Here is an 18,015-nt window from a genome sequence, read left to right as displayed (position 1 = left end):
CTAAGTGAAATAAGCCAGGCACAGAAAGACAAAGAGGGCATGATTTACATGCGGAATCTAAATAAGTTGAACTCATAGAAGTAGAGAGTTAGAATGATGGTTACCAGAAGCTGGGGGGTGAGAGGGAAAAGAGAAAATGGGAGTTGTTGATCAAAGGGTACAAAGCTTCAGACAGACAGAAGACATAAGTTCTGGGATCTTTTGTACAGCAGAGTCGCTACAGTCAATAATAATATATTGTGTACTTCAAAATAAGAATTTCAAATGTCTCGCCATAAAAAATGACAGGTAAGTGAGGTGACTATGTTAATTAGCTTGACATAATCATTCCACATTGTACACAAATAGCAAAACATTACATTGTACCCTATAAATGCATATACAATTGTGACTTGTAAATTAAAAACATTAATTTTTGAAAAGTCTCCTCTTCCATATAGGAAGGTTAAAATGATACTCAAATTTAAAAAACAAAACAAAACCAGTTTAAGCATATTATTTATAAAACATAAAGTAATACGGTCACCTATAAGAAGCAGGAACAGAGATGGGGAGGAATAGGACATACAACTGCTGTTTCTTGTTGTAAGCCTTGTATAATCAATTAACATTTTTAACTATTCACATGTATTACCTTAATTTTAGAAAGTAAATTTAAACATTTTATCATTAGTGAGCAAGAAACAATAGCATCATAAACTAGGAAAACAAGTAATTGGAATTTTACAGCTCCAAGGGACCTCTTACTTTACAGATGAAGAAACAGGTCTGAAATAGTTTTAAGACCTACCTAAGTTTTCACATCCAATCAGTAACAGTACTGAAACTAAAACTATATAAAATCTCCTGATGTCTGCACAATTACCATAAAGAGGAATTACATACCAAGGCAGAAAAGACAGGAGCAAAGGCCCAGGAGTGGTAAAGCAGAGGTTCCATTCTGCAGATTAGTACAATAGGATATTTTAAAGAGACCTGTGGGTCGATTCTAGACTTTGTCTTGCATATAATAAAAAGCCACTTCAAGGTATTTAATACTGTCCTTTGAAATAGCGCACTTGAAATCCCAATTGGCTTTCTCCACAGCAAACTACTTTAGTCCTGTAAACCTCCAAAACAGTGGTTCTCAAGTGGAGGGCTTGTTAAAAGATTGCCTCTTGCCCAAGGGATTCTGAGGCAGGTCTGGGATGAATCCCAAGAATTTGCATTTCTAACAAGTTCCCAGGTGATGATGATGCTTGTCCAGGGAATACACTTTGAAAACCACTGTTCTAGAACAACGTATTCCTAAAAAGAGAATTTCAAGTCAAAAATTTCAGCAAACTTTGCGTATTATAATCCTATCCTTGAGATTCACAGTGCCCATTAGCAACATTAAAGGTCCTAAGGAATGCTTACAGTAAATGCTTCACATTTTTGACCTAGCCTTTACCAAACACCTTCTTCCCTCCATAGATCACCTATTAATGTTTCAAAGTTTGAGAAACAGTGCTCTAGAAATTTTTGTGACTTAAACCTAAGGTTGTTAGAATAATACAAGACACTGTATATTCAGTGTTTAGCACATTTGTGCTTAAATATGGATGGCTGTTAGCTGCTACCTGACAAAACATTCAGCAAGTAATCATTCTTTGGCACCAAAAAAAAAAAAAAAAAAAAAAGGTAAGAACCAGAGCAATTTCACTGAAATTCTACTGGAAATCAAAGCTCTAATATGGGTCCATATCCTGTTTCCCCATCCCTAATGGAATTATTCCCTTTGACATCTAAGTATAATGGAAAGAAAATATCTTAAAAAAGACATTTTAAGTTTTAAGCACTGTACCTCTGGGTACAGATTAAAATAAGTTAAAAAATATTAAAGTAACTTTAAATAACATAGTTTACCTGTCATGAAACTGATGGGCTTTAATTTTATAATGACTACTTTTTATACTGAAATTTAGCTAGAATACGTAATTTGTCCTTTTAATTGCTATATTTATTTCTTCACTGATAAACGAGGAAACTGTAGTGTGACATATAAATACTAATGATTTTAATTCTAAAATAACACTTCACGTTTCAACCAATTAAATGAGGTATGTCCGGAATTATTTTTTTAAAGCATACATTACCTGTGACATACAAGGTATAGTTGTAAATGTGCATGACAAAATGCTATGAGTTATTAGTTTCTGAGAGGCAATATGGTAACATGAAAAGAATGTTATGAACTTGGCTGCACCAGTTTACTCTAAGTCTCAGTTTCCTCATCTGTAAAATAAGTAGATGGGCTGCATAATCTCTAAGCACTCTTCCAAATGTAGGGAATTACTCTGTGATTCAATAGTGGATAACAGACTTTAGGTGGTAAAATTTGTAATCAATATTAAAATATTGATAACACCTTCCTTTAAGTGGTCAAATTTGTGATCAATATTAAAAATAGCTTTTGGGTGTTAGCCTATTATCTTGGCAAAAAGTGGGGATGACTGGCCCACACAAAAATGAATAAATCTGACATTACCACATAAACAGACCTGGAATTTTAAAGATAACAAACCCATGTATTAACATACAACAACTTGTAACAGAACCTACTGAAAAGCCAGTATTTTAAAAATTAGCCCTAAATAACTTACTTCAATTATTTTTAGTATTTTTAGTACGAAATAACATGAAGCAAATTAAGGGAAATAACTCAACAGAACCTCTTTTTGGGGTCTTTCATTACTGAAAATATAATGGTAATGTGTTTTAAAAATGTATTTTAACAGCACCCTGGAACTAGAGCCTATCAACTTTTCAGGGTGAACATTCAAGCAGAATTAGCAAAGCAAGATTTATGAAGGAAGGGAACACAATGGTTCTAAAACAAAGCATGGCCTGGCAGCCCTGTTCAACCTCCTCCTCAAGTTTTAGGAAGGAGAAATAAAGGCAAGACAAAGAATGGATTTCCCAAAGAAGTGATCCTTGTTCGGAATTGCAAAATAAAATATCAAGAACCACTTGCTTTCATTTTCTTCTCTCTCTTCCCCATTTCCACCTGATAGCATGACAATACAGATTTTTTTTAAAAAGGAAAATACTACTTTGCTTTAAAATATACCACACTGGCACAGAAATACTGAGGGTTTTTTTTTTTTTTTTTTGAGACGGAGTTTCGCTCTTGTTGCCCAGGCTGGAGTGCAATGGCGCAATCTTAGCTCACTGCAACCTCTGCCTCCCACGTTCAAGCAATTCTCCTGCCTCAGCCTCCCGAGTGTCTGGGATTACAGGCATGTGCCACCACGCCTGGGTAGTTTTGTATTTTTAGTAGAGAGACGGGGTTTCTCCATGTTGGTCAGGCTGGTCTGGAGCTCCCGACCTCAGCTGAACCACCTGCCTTGGCCTCCCAAAGTGCTGGGATTACAGGCATGAGCCCCCACGCCCAGCAGAGGGTTGTTTTTTGACTTAAGATACCTGCAGTGTCTGATCAGTCTAGAGACAGGATTAGCGGAAGGAGGGAAAAAACCCAGAACATTTGAAGCACTGGAAAGACCCATTCAATTAAACTTCTAAATAAACTTAAATTATCTAACTATAACCCCAATTAGAAACTGAGTATGAGTTTAAATACGAAATTCAATGAAAAATCTGCTTTCCGTATCATTTAGGACTATATTCTGTGAATTCTAAAAATAGATCTTAGTCCTACTTCTCAAAACAAAAACTAACCAAGAGAAAATGTGCTATTTCAACAGCATTTTTAATTTTTAAAACATGCTACACAACTAGGTTTATGTCTTAGAAATCACCTGAGAAGTTAGTTTTATTAATTCCCAAACAGGAAAACTGAGACCCAGAAAACTACTAATTTAGGCTAAGGACTTAGGAATGTTTTTCACTACTAAATATGGGGAGTGTATTATCCCCTCACTTCACACTGGCAGTGGAGAATTGACCAGTATGTAATGCTGCACAAAAGGAGAAATGATCATTCAAAAAGATGTACTATAGGTGTCTCATAGACATCATTCCAACAGTGACTATCAGGGTCCTGCAACCAAGTACTTTAGAAACACACTTAACCGTGAGTGAACACCATATTGTATTGCCTTACTGGATTTCTTCACCAGTCTATTGTAGGATATTCTAAAATAATTACTACAAATAAAAAATTCCATTTAGTCCTTATTATCTATTAGAAAAGACACTATATAAGACATTATGGGTTACAGATACTCAGTTAATAGCATAAGAATATTAAGGTTAGTTTCAAAAATGTATTGGCTGGTATGCTTTAAACAAAAAAAGTATTGAATTTGTGTTACATTATAAAAACTGGGAATTACTGGCCGGGAGTGGTGGCTCATGCGTGTAATCCCAGCATTTTGGGAGGCCAAGGCGGGTGGATCACGAGGTCAGGAGATCGAGACCATCCTGGCTAACATGGTGAAACCCTGTCTCTACTAAAAATACAAAAAAATTAGCCGGGCGTGGTGGTGGGCGCCTGTAGTCCCAGCTACTCGGGAGGCTGAGGCAGAAGAATGGCGTGAACCAGGGAGGCAGAGCTTGCAGTGAGCAGAGACCACGCCACTGCACTCCAGCCTGGGTGACAGACCAAGACTCTGTCTCAAAAAATAAATAAATAAATAAAAATAAAAATAAAAACTGGGAATTACTAAATTTAAATGTAATTAATCAAAAGGATTTAATTACAAATGAGTCTAGGAATTAACACCAAAATAGTAATAAACAATGACCAAGAAATGAAGTTACTGAAGTTCGCCTCAGCCTAGGGATTCTTAATCCGGGGCCACGAGGTCCAGCAAACTTCCTGAAAGTCACTGCAAAATCATGTATATAGAGAAGAAAAGCCATAGTTTTAAATTAAAGAGTTCCATGGCTGAAAGAAGCTTAAGAACCACTGCCTCAGAGAACAGGACTGCAGCCACCAAAATAAAATCATGTTCAAAGCTATGATACAAGTGTCAATCAAAATAAGTAATTTTAGCCAGGATATGGTAAAAAAATTTATAAGACAATGAAGATATAGAAATACTAACATAGATGGTATATAATGGTATTAAAAGCCTGTCAAAATATTTTTCAAGAATCAGTATCAACATTAAGAAGCATGTATTCTGGCCAGGCACAGTGCCTCATGCCTGTAATCCCAGCACTTTAGGAAGCTGAGGTGGGTGGATCGCTTGAGGCCAGGAGTTTAAGACCAGCCTGGCCAACATGGCAAAACCCCGTCTCTACTAAAAATACAAAAATTAGCCAGATGTAGTGGTGGTTACCTGTAATCCCAGCTACTCAGGAGGGTGAATCACTTGAACCGGGGAAGCGGAGGTTGCAGTGAGCGGAGATAACGCCACTGCACTCCAGCCTGGGCAACAGAGCGAGACTCCGTTAAAAAAAAAAAAAAAGCAGCATGTATTCTACATTCCTGTTTGAACCTAGCCAGATTTGTCTACCTTTTGTTTAGCCGCCTACCAAAAAAAAAAAAAAGAATTAAAAACTGTATAATAAATAGAGCATTCATGTAGGGAATTCGCCATTAGCCAGTTAATAAGTAATTAAATATCATTTGATGACTGGGCACAGTGACTCACGCCTGTAATCCCGGCAGTTTGGGAGGCTGAGGCAGGCAGATCACTTGAGCCTAGGAGTTCAAGACCAGCCTGAGCAACATGGCAAAACCCCGTCTCTACAAAAAATTAGCCAGGTGTAGTGGCCCATGCCTGTGGTTCCAGCTACTCCAGAGGCTGAGGTGGGAGGGTCACTTGACCAGGGGAGGCAGAGGAGCCAAGATCTTGCCACTGCACTCCAGCCTCGGTGACAGAGAGACCCTGTCTCAAAGGAAAAAAAAATTGTTTGGTAATATCCTAAACCTTTCTCTATGTAAGCTTTTACTAGAAAACACTATAGTGCTTTTTATATACCTGATTTTTAACATCATGTTTTGCCACATATCCCCGACAGGTACCATTATTTGACAGACCCTTAAATACCACTAAGATACTGCATAGAATCAGCACTGTTATATTTGGGATGCTATTCTTATATGTGCTTGATCCTACAAACTTACCATACAATATGATGGTCACATCTTCTGAACAAGAGACTTACTAGATACTTCGCTGTCAAATCAAAGTCAGTATGAAATAAATATGTACAAGATGACAGTGTTTCCTAGAACAATACCTAATCCTAATCAAGATAATCAAAAAAGAGTACTAGATTACAGAAGTGCATTCATCATTTATGGAAAGCCTACTGTGTTTCAGGCAAAGGACTCAAAAATGAGTAAGACATAGGTCCTCCAGAGCAGGAATCATGTCTTGGATCCTGCTGATACAAAAGGTAGATTCTCATTATGCATTTATATTAAAAGCCTGAATGATGAATACATGAGCTTGAGGTACTTAGGAAATAAAGCTGTGAGTACTTGGAAACCAATTAGATATAAGGGGTTGGAGACAGAGTTAAAGGCTAGAAGAATGACTAAATGATGATACCATTAATAAAGATAAGCACCTCAGAAAAATGAAAAGAAATATGATTTCAGTTTGGGGCACACCTTGAGTTTGAGGTACTTACAGAATTAACAGACAGACAGGGCTAAAGGCAATTAGAAATACCATTTAGGAGCCCAAATCAGAGTTGGGAGATACAGATAAAGGAGTCAACAGTAGAAGCTGTGGGAATGATGAAAATTCCAAGAAAAGAAATAAAGCAAGGACCAAAATGAAACTTTAAAATACAAATAAGAAAAAAGAAAAAGATTTGTAAATAACTTGCAATCAGGTAAACCAATTGGAAGAGTTTCTCCACATGGATTCTACACATGGATTCTATGAGTAGCCATCACTGTGGTTTTTTTAAGTAGCAATGTAAAAATTCAAAAAGGTTATACACCTATGGCTAGCATACAATTACACCTATGGCTAACATACAATCTAAATTTCTTAGGAAAATCCTCTGATTTCAAATATTCTTTCCTACTGTCCCCATAAAGGATGGAAGTATACTGGAATTCAGTGTTCAAATTACAATTTCCACAACATCTCTTGGACCCTAAAATGGAATACAACTTTTCTCACATTATGTCATTTGTAGAATGGACAATACCAATTATTGCACAGGAATATTTAAAGATTAAATGAGTATATATGTGTAAAGTGCTCTGAATAGTACCTGATACATACGAAGCACTAGTGTTAACCAAAATTATTTTTCACTCCCCACTCCCCAATAAAAATATGGTATTACGGCCGGGTGCGGTGGCTCACGCCTGTAATCCCAGCACTTTTGGAGGCCAAGGTGGGAGGATCACCTGAGGTCAGGAGTTTGAGACCAGGCTGGCCAACATGGTGAAACCCAGTCTCTACTAAAAATACAAAAATTATCCCCACGTGGTGACACATGCCTGTAATCCCAACTACTCGGGAGGCAGAGACAGGACAATCACTTGAACCTGGGAGGTGGAGGTTGCAGTGAGCCGAGATCACGCCATTGCACTCCAGCCTGGGTGACAGAGCAAGACTTGGTCTCAAAATAAATAAATAAATAAATAAATAAATAAATAAATGGTATTACATGTACAGCAGAAAATTGATCACCACATGGCTATCATGATGACCCTTTCCAAATCTTTCCCCAAAATTAATTTCAAATGATCTGTCCATATGTGTCATTTCTCAGACTATATGCAGAGTTTTGGTCATCTCCACAAATTTTACATTATGAACAAATCAGAGGAATTACGTGCTTATACCATAATAAAGGGCCAGGAAGAATATTTATATTACTGCTAGTCATTACTTAGTCTTGAAAAACTTTCTCAAACTAAATATTAAAGTGGCAAACAATCTTTTTGTACTATCTTTTGTGCCTATATATGACTTGCCTTTAAAAGAATACAAAGTAGAGCCGGGTGCAGTGGCTCACGCCTGTAAAACCAGCACTTTGGGAGGCCGAGGCGGGCGGATTGCCTGAGCTCAGGAGTTCACAACCAGCCTGGGCAACATGGTGAAACCCCATCCCTACCAAAATACAAAAAAATTAAAATTAAAAAGTAGAGGTCTAAGGTGTCCAAAATCAGATATTTGACGGTACTTGCAGATAATGACTACTTTTAAATGTTCCAGAACCATATGTCAAATTCATTGGTTATACTATCTTACCAACAAATCCTTTAAACTTTCTTTCCTCCCAAATTATAAGTATCTAAAATCCTTAATTCCCAAGGTCATCCCATAACATCACATCTCTTTTCGTCTACTCCAACCCGTAAATGTTCTATTAACTGTCTACCTCTTAATCTATCCATGGTGCAAATTTCCCAATGCTAAACTCTCTCTTTCATTTCCTTATCCCTGAAAATTTCAATACCTCTAATAGAACACTGCTAAATAAACTGCATTCCACTTACTCATTAATATCAAGAACCTGCAGCTCTGTCATGTAATGAAACCAAACAAATTGAGCAAACATTTCAAACAGACTTTTGGTTACCATTCTTTAATAAGGACTAATAAGATGTAAATGTGGTGATTAATTTAGCATGTTTCCTCATCTGTAAAACTGGTGGTTTAAAATATTCTTTAAATTATCTCCCAACTCCAAAAGTCTACAATTCTGTCTTAAAGTCTTAATTTATTCAATCTACTATCAATCCTACCCAAAGCATTTTCCTAAATTCCAAAAACTCAAAAATCACAGATTTCTAAGTCCTAGGTAAGGCTGTCATTCGCCAAAGGAAAAGCCAGTTAAGTGTGAAATTCCTACTAAATAACTTCCATAAATAAACAAACGAAACCTACCTTGCAAGGAATTCGAGTAACTAAAATGAATACTAGGCAAACAACTATAAAGAAGGAAAAAGCTTACAACATATATTACGTATGGTAGAAAGAGCAGGGGACTGGGAATCAAGGAGCTGCTCCTGGGGGCAGTTCTGCCAAAAGCTATACTTTAAGCAAATGGTAAAATCTGAATATGATGGAATTGGACTAGATAATCTCAACAATCCCCGCCAAATCAAAATGATTTTAAAGTCTCCTTTGACTTAAAAATCCAAAATTGATACAAAATTCCATAAAAGTGTAGTCAGAGGTGTTACTGCACACAATTGACAACAACGGCTTAAGCCTCTGCTAAATGAAATAATGGAATTTAGGTTATGCATTATTCTGGGGAAGTAGATAGCAAAGGATTTAGGGGCTGTATAGCCTTTTAGTTGTTTGATATTTGAGTAGACCTTGCCTTTCATTTGTTTCTCTTTAATTCTTCATCATAAACTATAAAAACTAAGTGACCAACATAAACTTTAAGTCACAATTTTCTCAAATGAGAAAAACGAATTTACGAGGGCCCAGAAAACACTAAAGATTCTCTCCCTGGATTTGAATAGGACCTTTCCTAAAACATAACATTGATATACAATTATGATTATGGTGCTGTGAATTCTCAACCAGATTACTCACTTTTTAGATTATTCTCAGCAAAATTTTAATCCAAGTTGGCTTCCTCCTGCTACCCAGAGTATTTCTTTGTCACCACCTTCTACCACTAGTAAGCATTTTTTTAATATTAGCCTAAATAAAACACAATCAGAAAAATAAACCTATAAAAACATGATAAAATGCATTCCAAATAAAATGTTTGGAACATTTAGCATTTTGGGATAACATGATTGGAATGGAAGGGAGGTCTTTATAGTGAATGTTCCATTTTGATAGATAAACTATATCTAAACATTGTACCAGAGAGCTATGGACACTTACGGATAATCTACTGTAAAGGTCTTGAGACCACACACTCTGATCAGAAAGAACTTCATAATGTATCTTGCTCAAGTTTCAATTTTAAAACCATATATTTAAGCCATTATATGCATCAGTTTATTGTTCATTCATAAAACTAATTTTATAAGCACATAAATTGTAAATTTCTGTTACAGTTAATGTTTCATTACCACTGTGAGAGGAGATCCTTAAAAAACAATAGTAAGTCCTACTGGTGTAAGTTCTTTTTGATTATTCTTCTCAAACCAGTAAAGTTTTGACATTAGGCACGATTATTTTATCACTTTTATGTATGTTTTAGAAAAAAAAGTGAACATATCCACTCCACCCTGTTCTTTAGGAAAAAAGTAGCTTTTCCAAGTACAAGAGATCAACTAACTTGATCATCTTTTTTAGGCAATGATTGAACTTTTCATTTCACAGAGCATAATCCATCATTTTTTAAATTTGGTTCCTTAGATTATAAAGCTAAAGATGCTGACTCTTACGTAAAATTTTTTACATAAAAGTTGTTACTGTTTCATTTTTTATTCTAAGGAATATCAAACTAACTACGTTTATAATCTTTGTGAAAGTTTTCAAATCTCATTCATTTTTATGATTCCAATTCCACTTGAGATTCTAGGAGAAAACCTGTGAATGCTCACTACATACTGAAGATTAGAAAAAAATCTAGTAAGTTTACTAAACTGCAATTAGGATTTGGACCCAATGCAAATGTGCACAACATAAAATTTCCTATACATTCTATAGATGTAGGAAGTTTATTAATTATATTATTTTGTAAATATATATTATGTATTTAATTTGATTTAATCACATTACATAGGTTGAATTTGGGGGTTGCTTTTAAAGTGTTGAGAGTTTAGTGTTTATTTTTGTAATCCAACAACTTTATCCAAAAATGCAGAAAATTTTTCTGGCTGGCCAGGAGGATAACATTTCAGTGTTGATAAGTCCATTGACTGTAACAGCCCAGGAAGCGTGCTAAAACAAAAGAAGAAAAATATTAGGTAACATGGGAGAAAATTCCATACTTCATCTGCTGCCCACTGATGACTGAATCTAACTTCCAAGAATATAGTGGTACTTCTAAAAACTGCACATGTGAATTTGTATATATTTTAATATTATAAGTATACATACTAGGATTATTAAAGCAATACAAAGAGAACTATAAAATGTCAATATAAATTCAGCAGATACCTTATCTCCTATGTCAACTGATATATTTCAGAAATGATATTTCATGAAAAATGTCTTCACATGGCTTTGTAATACTTCTCAGGACTGGGCATATTTAAACTGAAGCACAATTCATTCATGAAAACAGAATTTAAAAATTGAAACCAAAAGTAATAGCTGCCAGACAAGACAATAAGCTGGGGAAACTACCAGACCATGCATGAAGATTGTGAAATAATCTTTGCCAGTAATTTACTATCATAACTTCATATATAATTAAACAATATACCATACCACCATGTATGCCGGAAATAAGGTTTTAAACATAGAACTACTACATCAGAAATTTATTTAAACCAATCGCTTAAATTAGAACAAACATACTACCCCCCAGCCTAGGTCTGGGGAAAATAAATGATTTATCTAAAATGAAAATATAACCAATTATTGGCTGGGCGCGATGGCTCATGCCTGTAATCCCAGCACTTTGGGAAGCCAAGGCAGGCGGATCACCTAAGGTCAGGAGTTTGAGATCAGCCTGACCAACATGGAGAAACCCCGTCTCTACTAAAAATACAAAATTAGGCCGGGCATGGTGGCGCATGCCTGTAATCCCAGCTATTCAGGAGAATTGCTTGAACCTGGGAGGTGGAGGTTGAGGTGAGCCGAGATCGCACCACTGCACTCCAGCCTGGGCAACAAGAGCGAAACTCCGTCTCAAAAAAAAAAGAAAGAAAAGAAAATATAACCAATTATTCTTTCTTACTGCTTACTACTTTTATGTGACTTTCTTGAAATTAATATAGAAAAAGACATTTAAAACTGTAAAAAAAATAAATAAATAAATTGGAGACTTGTACAGTTTCCTTCCTTTTCAGCATGAGTAAAAAGTCAGGATATGTTTATGAAATCAATGTTTTCCTTTTAATGTACTAACACAAAATTAAAGCTGATTTAACATTTAGAATGAAAATACTAATTAAAAGTATTTGGAAAAAATTGACTTGCATAAAGCAGTTAGGAAGATAAGTTTATTCCTCTTTAATCTAGCTTCTCTCCTGACTCACTAAATAGTTCAAGACTGGCTTCTATACTACACAGCCACCCTGACATTCCCTCTTCTCCAACATTATAGTGATAAGGACACCAACAATTTTACTCCTGAAATAATCAATGAATCTGCCTCCTCTCAATAAGAACAGGAGTCTTTGTTTTGTTCACTGATGTATACGAAGTGCCTAGAACAATGCCCGGCACATAGAAGGTACTCAATAAATATTTAATGAATGAATAAGTATTTACTGAGTGCCTAAGAGACAGAAGCAGTAAAACTAAAAGAAAAGATTATTATGCTCCAGCCAGTTTCTTCTCAGGTTTTTTATTTTAAAATTAATTTCATTTTACTATAATGTAAATAAATATATATATACACATATATAGTAATTCTATGAGGCATTTACTTCTTGAAACATCAAACTAGGATAGGTTTTAAAGTCAAACAAGTGGGAATTACTGACCTGGCCCTTTGGCAAGCTTCTAGTGTCTCAAGGAAGAACTAACAGAAAACAAACAAGCAATTTTCTTCATCCTTCTATTACGATGATCAGTTCCTGTTGAATTCTAATATACTTGTAGAAAATACTCCTTACCATAATTTCTCTGCTTAAAATACTTCAATGGCTTCTCAATAAACATGAATAAAATCAGAACTCTTACATAAGCTACCCCCACCCAACTTCATCTTCTATTATATTCCCTTGCTCACTATGCTCCTGCAACACTAATCTTCCCTCTGTTCCTCAAGCACACCAAGCTCCAAGTTCATCCCATACTTAGGCTTTTGCACTTGCTGTTCCTTCTGCCTCTAAATCTTCACATGACTGGCTCTTCCTTGTATTTCGGGTCTCAGATCAAAATGTTAGGTACTCTGCCAAGCCTTCTCTGACAATGCTAATCAGTCTTCACCCCAGCTACCACATCACCCTGTCTTACTTTCTTCATAGTACATTTCACCACGTGAAATACCTTGATCATTTATTTGTTTATTATCAATTTTCCACCACTAGAATGTAAGCACCATAAGAACAGGGACTTTATCTCATGTTTACTACTGTATCCACAGCACCTAAAACAGTGCCCTTTATATATTGGGTGTAACTGAATAAATGAAAGAGTAAATATAATTTAGGGATTTTAGTGGATTTACTATAGGCAAAATTTTTAACTAAAATGAGCAAATGTCTTCCTTGAATAATGAAAATCTAAATAATGAACTCAAAATTTAGAACTCCAAAATTAGTGTCTTGGAGACATGCATGCCTAGATAAACACACATACACACACGCTCTCAGATATCCACATATGCAAAGAAACAGCCACAGATACACATAGAAATACAACACAGAGATTGCAAAGTGGGAGACAAACAAATGGGAGGATTTTACAGCTGAGAAAATCAAAAGGTTTGGTAACTGGGAGAAGGTAAGAGGCAGAAGAGACAGATGGGTTAGGTAGGTGGATAAGAGGAAGAGCAAGGGACGAATTAAGGCAAGAGATAAAAATAATCAGTCTCTAGTATACCTGCAGGTACAATAGAAGAGATGACCCTCTGTGTGTAGCTGCTTTGCCAGTTCCAGCTGATGATTGTTCATCAACTTTTCGTTTATAACCACTATGAGTGGCTTCCCTTTTTCCAGAGTCTCCAAACAGCTTCCTGCACCTACAAATATAAATCAAATTTGTTTAACACAATTTAAAATAAGTTAAGGTCCCCACGAAGCTTTATAGCTAGAACTCAAAAGTTAAAAAACTTAAGTTGACAGAACTACAAACTAGGTCTTTCACTTACACATTCAAAATGACAAGAGTATAGTTATCAGTTGCTCTCTAATAAAAAGTGCCAGAAACTTTATTTGAAAAATACATTACTTTATCACTGATGATGACATTATGGCCTATGATTCAGTGCTATGCTACTTGCTCTCTAGTACCAATGACCCTCAACTTACGATGGGGTATAGCCTTGTGACGGGGTATAGCCCCATCATAAGTTGAAAACAGGCTGGGTGCAGTGGCTTATGCCTACAATCCCAACGCTTTGGGAGGCCGAGGTGGGAGGATCGCTTGAGCCCAGGAGTTCAAGACAACTCTCTGCAACATAGAGAGACCTTGTCTCTACTAAAAAATCAAAATAAAAACAAAAACAATTAATAAGGCATGGTGGTTGTGGTCCCAGCTACTGGGGAGCCTGAAGCAGAAGGACTGCTTGAGCCCAAGAGTTGGAGCTTGAAGGGAGCTATGATTGCACCACTGCACCCCGTCCTGGGTGACAGAATGAGAATCCACCTCAAAAAAAAGGAAAAAAAAAAGCAGTTGAAAATATTCTAAGTAGAAAATGCATTTAATACACCTAACCCACCACACATCACAGCTTAGCCTAGCCTACCTTAAACGTGCTCAGAACACACATTAGCCTGTGGTTGGGCAAAATCATCTAACACAAAACCTATTTTATGATAAAGTGTTGAATATCTCATGCCATTTATTGAATACTGCAAGTGTAAAACAGAATGGTCGTATGGGTACTCGAAGAGCGGTTTCTACTCAATGTGTATGTGTATTGCTTTCACACCACCATAAAGTTGAAAAACTCTAAGTGAAACCATTGTACATTGGGCCATCTGGAGTATGCTTTGGGCATGGCCTTGAATCCAAATAAGATCCAGGTTTGACATACTGTATGTGAAACTATACTTCATTTCTATTCAACCCCAAGTAGAAAAGCAAGCCTACAATAGAGACAGGCAGGCATCAATAAAAAACCTTGACCACTTCTTATGGGTTTACATGTGAGGTGCTATCCCAGAAATAGTCAAGGATAGATCTCCATGAATATGCAAATATACAATATTAGGATCAATTCAATTTTGAAATGTAAAATCATCTAGCTATTTTAAATGAGAGCAAGGAGATTGATAAGTGAGTAGATAAGTCCTTTTTGGGTATCTTATGCTAGGGTGGTTAGTTAACAACATTAACTTCAGAGGGGCGCAGCGGATCATGCCTGTAATCCTAGCACTTTGAGAGGCCGAGGCAGGTGGATTGCCTGAGCTCAGGAGTCTGAGACCAGCCTGGGCAACACGGTGAAACCCCATCTCTACTAAAATACAAAGAAAAAAAAATTAGCCGGGACGTGGTAGTGTGCACCTGTAATCTCAGCTACTGGAGAGGCTGAGACAGGAGAATCGCTTGAAACCGGGAGGCGGAGGTTGCAGTGAGCTGAGATAGTATCATTGCATTCCAGCCTGGGTGACAGAGCGAAACTCCGTCCCCCCCCCCCAAAAAAAAAAAAAATAGAAAGAAAGAAAAGAAAGGAAAGGAAAAGAAAAGAAAAAAAGAACATAAACTCCAGCACCAGATTGTTATCTGTCCACCACTTCCTGGCTGGACAAATTACTTAACCACTCTTGTGTCTCAGTTTCCTCATGTGTAAAATGGAGATACTAACAGTACTTAGTTCACAGGATTGTTTAAAAAAGTAAAGTTAATATACACAAAGCATTCAGAGTAGTGCCAAAGGCTCTGTTACCTCCTAGGAGATACATTTTTAATCACCAATCTGTTGGTAATGTCTATTTCTAAAGACTTTTCTCTCCTCAAACTAGACTTTAAAAAGAAAAAAGAAAGAAAAAAAAGAAACACCTTCCTTCACAACAGTCAAAACTGCATTACTCCCCAAAAGCAGTTCTCCTGAATGCACTAGAAGTCTAATTAACTAGACCATCAGGGCGGTCCTCTGAAGAGGAAACAATTTACACAGTATGTAGCTGTTACTATTTTTGACTGGATTCATTTCACCCACATTCAACAGAAATGTAAACAATCTTACAATTCCAATTTCTCCATGACCAATCCAACCAATCAGCAGGCAGAACACTCCTTTAGATCTAAGCCCAAGTACTAATGTCAAGTTGACAATTTATTACACTTCACCGGGTAAATTATTTTGCCCCTCTGTGTTTAGGGTTTTTTATTGTAAAGGTGGGCTACAGTGGTTAATTTCCCATTCTTCTCTCACCCCAAAATACTAAGTCCTCTCCAATAAAGTTCTCAATTGTCATATTCAAATAAGTTGTGTATTCAAAAAGGGCTACAGTGAGTTCAGCTAGTGATTTTATTTTACCTCGAAAAGGTGCCAAGTGTCAGTTCCTTATTGGAGGGAAAGCATCAGGATAAAAAGCTAATGGATGCTGGGCTTAATACCTAGGTGATGCATGGCACACGTTTACCTTTGTAACAAGCCCGCACATCCTGCACATGTATCCCCAGAATACCCCAGAACTTAAAAAAAATTAAAATGAAAAGGCCCAACCCTGAGATTCTAAGACACCTTTACCTGCGTGACTAATAACAAGATCTGCTTTCTGAATGTCTTCTTTCAAAGAATCCTTGTACCTGTAAACATCCAGAGTAAACGACTCAGTACTGAAGGGTTCAGGTACCACCGTTCCTCTACCAATTTGCAGGATAAGTCGGTTGTAACCAAGGCTCTCGATTTTCTGAAAGAGGAAATCAAAACATGAGGGCCTTTTAAACTGGCTATGTAAAACAGAGCAGGAACCACCACCACTACTAAAGTTTGACGTTAAGATCGGATCACGGCCGCCAGAGCCTACCTGTGGCCGATTTCACTTAGTTTTCAAAACTAAAGTATTTTCCGGTCCGGGGCCCGACGAGGAACCTCCCGAGCACTCATGAATCTAAGCGACCCAGCTCGCAGAGTCCCGCGAAAGCCACAGCAGGAAAAGACTTTGGAAAAGGAGTCGCAAACTCGGGGGGAACCCAGGGACTACCCGTTCTGCCTCACTTGCTCAACTGCGAGAACCGGGATCCCTGAGGGGACGACGCGCGCTGAGGAGAAGAACTGCGCGTCTCCGGCCAAGTGCTGAGGGGAAGGAGCCGGGCTCTGAGGCGAGCTCGGCTGGCTGAGACACCGGCGCCGACGCGCGGTCCACAGGGGGGCCTGAGGAGAAACTACCGAGCCCGGTGGAAAACCCAAGCTCGGAGGGGCGGAGCCGTTGGAAGGAGGGGCGGAGGACGCGGAGGCGGAGAATAGAGCGCGGGGGCAGCCCGGGAAAGGAGCTGAAGAAATGAGGGAGAGGAGCGGCCGGGATAATGGGAAGAGGAAACAACCCGGAGTAGCCGGGTTGCCGGAGAAGGGCCCCGCCGGGCGTGGGCAGGAGCCAGCTAAGGGGCAGCGGCACCTGTGGTAGAGTTGCGGGGGTTTCTTTCCGAGAGCGACGGTCAGGCAAGGCTAACGCGGCTGGCAGTATGGCCGGAGATGGCGGGTGGCGAGCCAAGCCGCCGCCTGCTCGCCTCCCTCACTCACTTGCAGACTGTCGGGCGCCGACACACACGCAATGAGGTCGTCAAAGCTGGTGGTCCCTACGGTAACAAACACGCACTTCATGGCGCGGGTTCCTCAAGCCCTGATCGCAAGGGCCGGATATGACGCAACTGAGGCCACGCACGTTGCAGCGGCTGCCTTCTGTGAGGGAGGCGGAAATCCGTAATGGCCGCCAGGGGGCGGCGGGACCCCGGGCTGTGTCACCGGTTGGGTGGGGCAAAAGGCTATTGGTGGCCTAGGTGCCAGCCACTGTTCTAAGCCCTTTATGTGTAGGAGCCAGCTCTTGAGACCCCTCACTATAAGGGAATGGGGAATTGCCAAGTGTAATTAACTTTTTCAAAACTAGTGGGTAAAAAAAAAAATCATACCCTACGCATTGAGTTGGTGTCATTGCGTGGGTACCACAATCTTTTAATGACAGACAAGTTTGAGATTTTTTTGTTTGCTGCCAGGTTTTGTCAAGATACATTTGAGAGATGGTTTTACTTCGAGTTGGCTAAGGGGATATGAAAAATAAAAGTGCCTTGCCAGGCACAGTGGCTGTAATCCCAAACTACTAGGAAGAATCACTTGAGCCCAGGAGTTTAAGACTAGTCTGGGCAACATAGCAAAACTCTTGTCTCTAAAAATATTATTTTTTAGGCC

The 18,015-nt window shown here is 38.1% G+C and overlaps 1 protein-coding gene across 14 annotated transcripts in view; it reads right to left on the bottom strand.

Annotated features, from left to right (window-relative positions):
- The window catches only part of ALG13 (ALG13 UDP-N-acetylglucosaminyltransferase subunit), an 80,416-nt gene extending 62,906 nt beyond the window's left edge, over window positions 1-17,510 (bottom strand). For 2 of the 14 annotated variants that reach the window (XM_024240676.3, XM_054544977.2), the window contains exons 1-3: window positions 17,353-17,510; window positions 16,360-16,522; window positions 13,545-13,683 (exon numbers count right to left, since the gene is read on the bottom strand). In XM_024240676.3, coding sequence (XP_024096444.1) covers window positions 13,545-13,683; window positions 16,360-16,522; window positions 17,353-17,433 — 383 coding nt within the window. In that variant the 5' untranslated portion in view covers window positions 17,434-17,510. Of the gene's footprint in view, window positions 1-9,458; window positions 10,767-13,544; window positions 13,684-16,359; window positions 16,523-16,639; window positions 16,802-16,830; window positions 17,178-17,227 lie in introns of those variants that run through there. The other 12 variants (XR_010139051.1, XM_063721367.1, XM_063721366.1 and 9 more) reach the window with 12 other exon arrangements.
- Window positions 17,511-18,015: the final 505 nt, after the last annotated feature.

This window comes from Pongo abelii, chromosome X, assembly GCF_028885655.2.
Source record: "Pongo abelii isolate AG06213 chromosome X, NHGRI_mPonAbe1-v2.0_pri, whole genome shotgun sequence".
Lineage (NCBI taxonomy): Eukaryota > Metazoa > Chordata > Mammalia > Primates > Hominidae > Pongo > Pongo abelii.
Note: the sequence above shows the minus strand (reverse complement) of the source record. Positions and strands in the feature narration are given on the sequence as shown.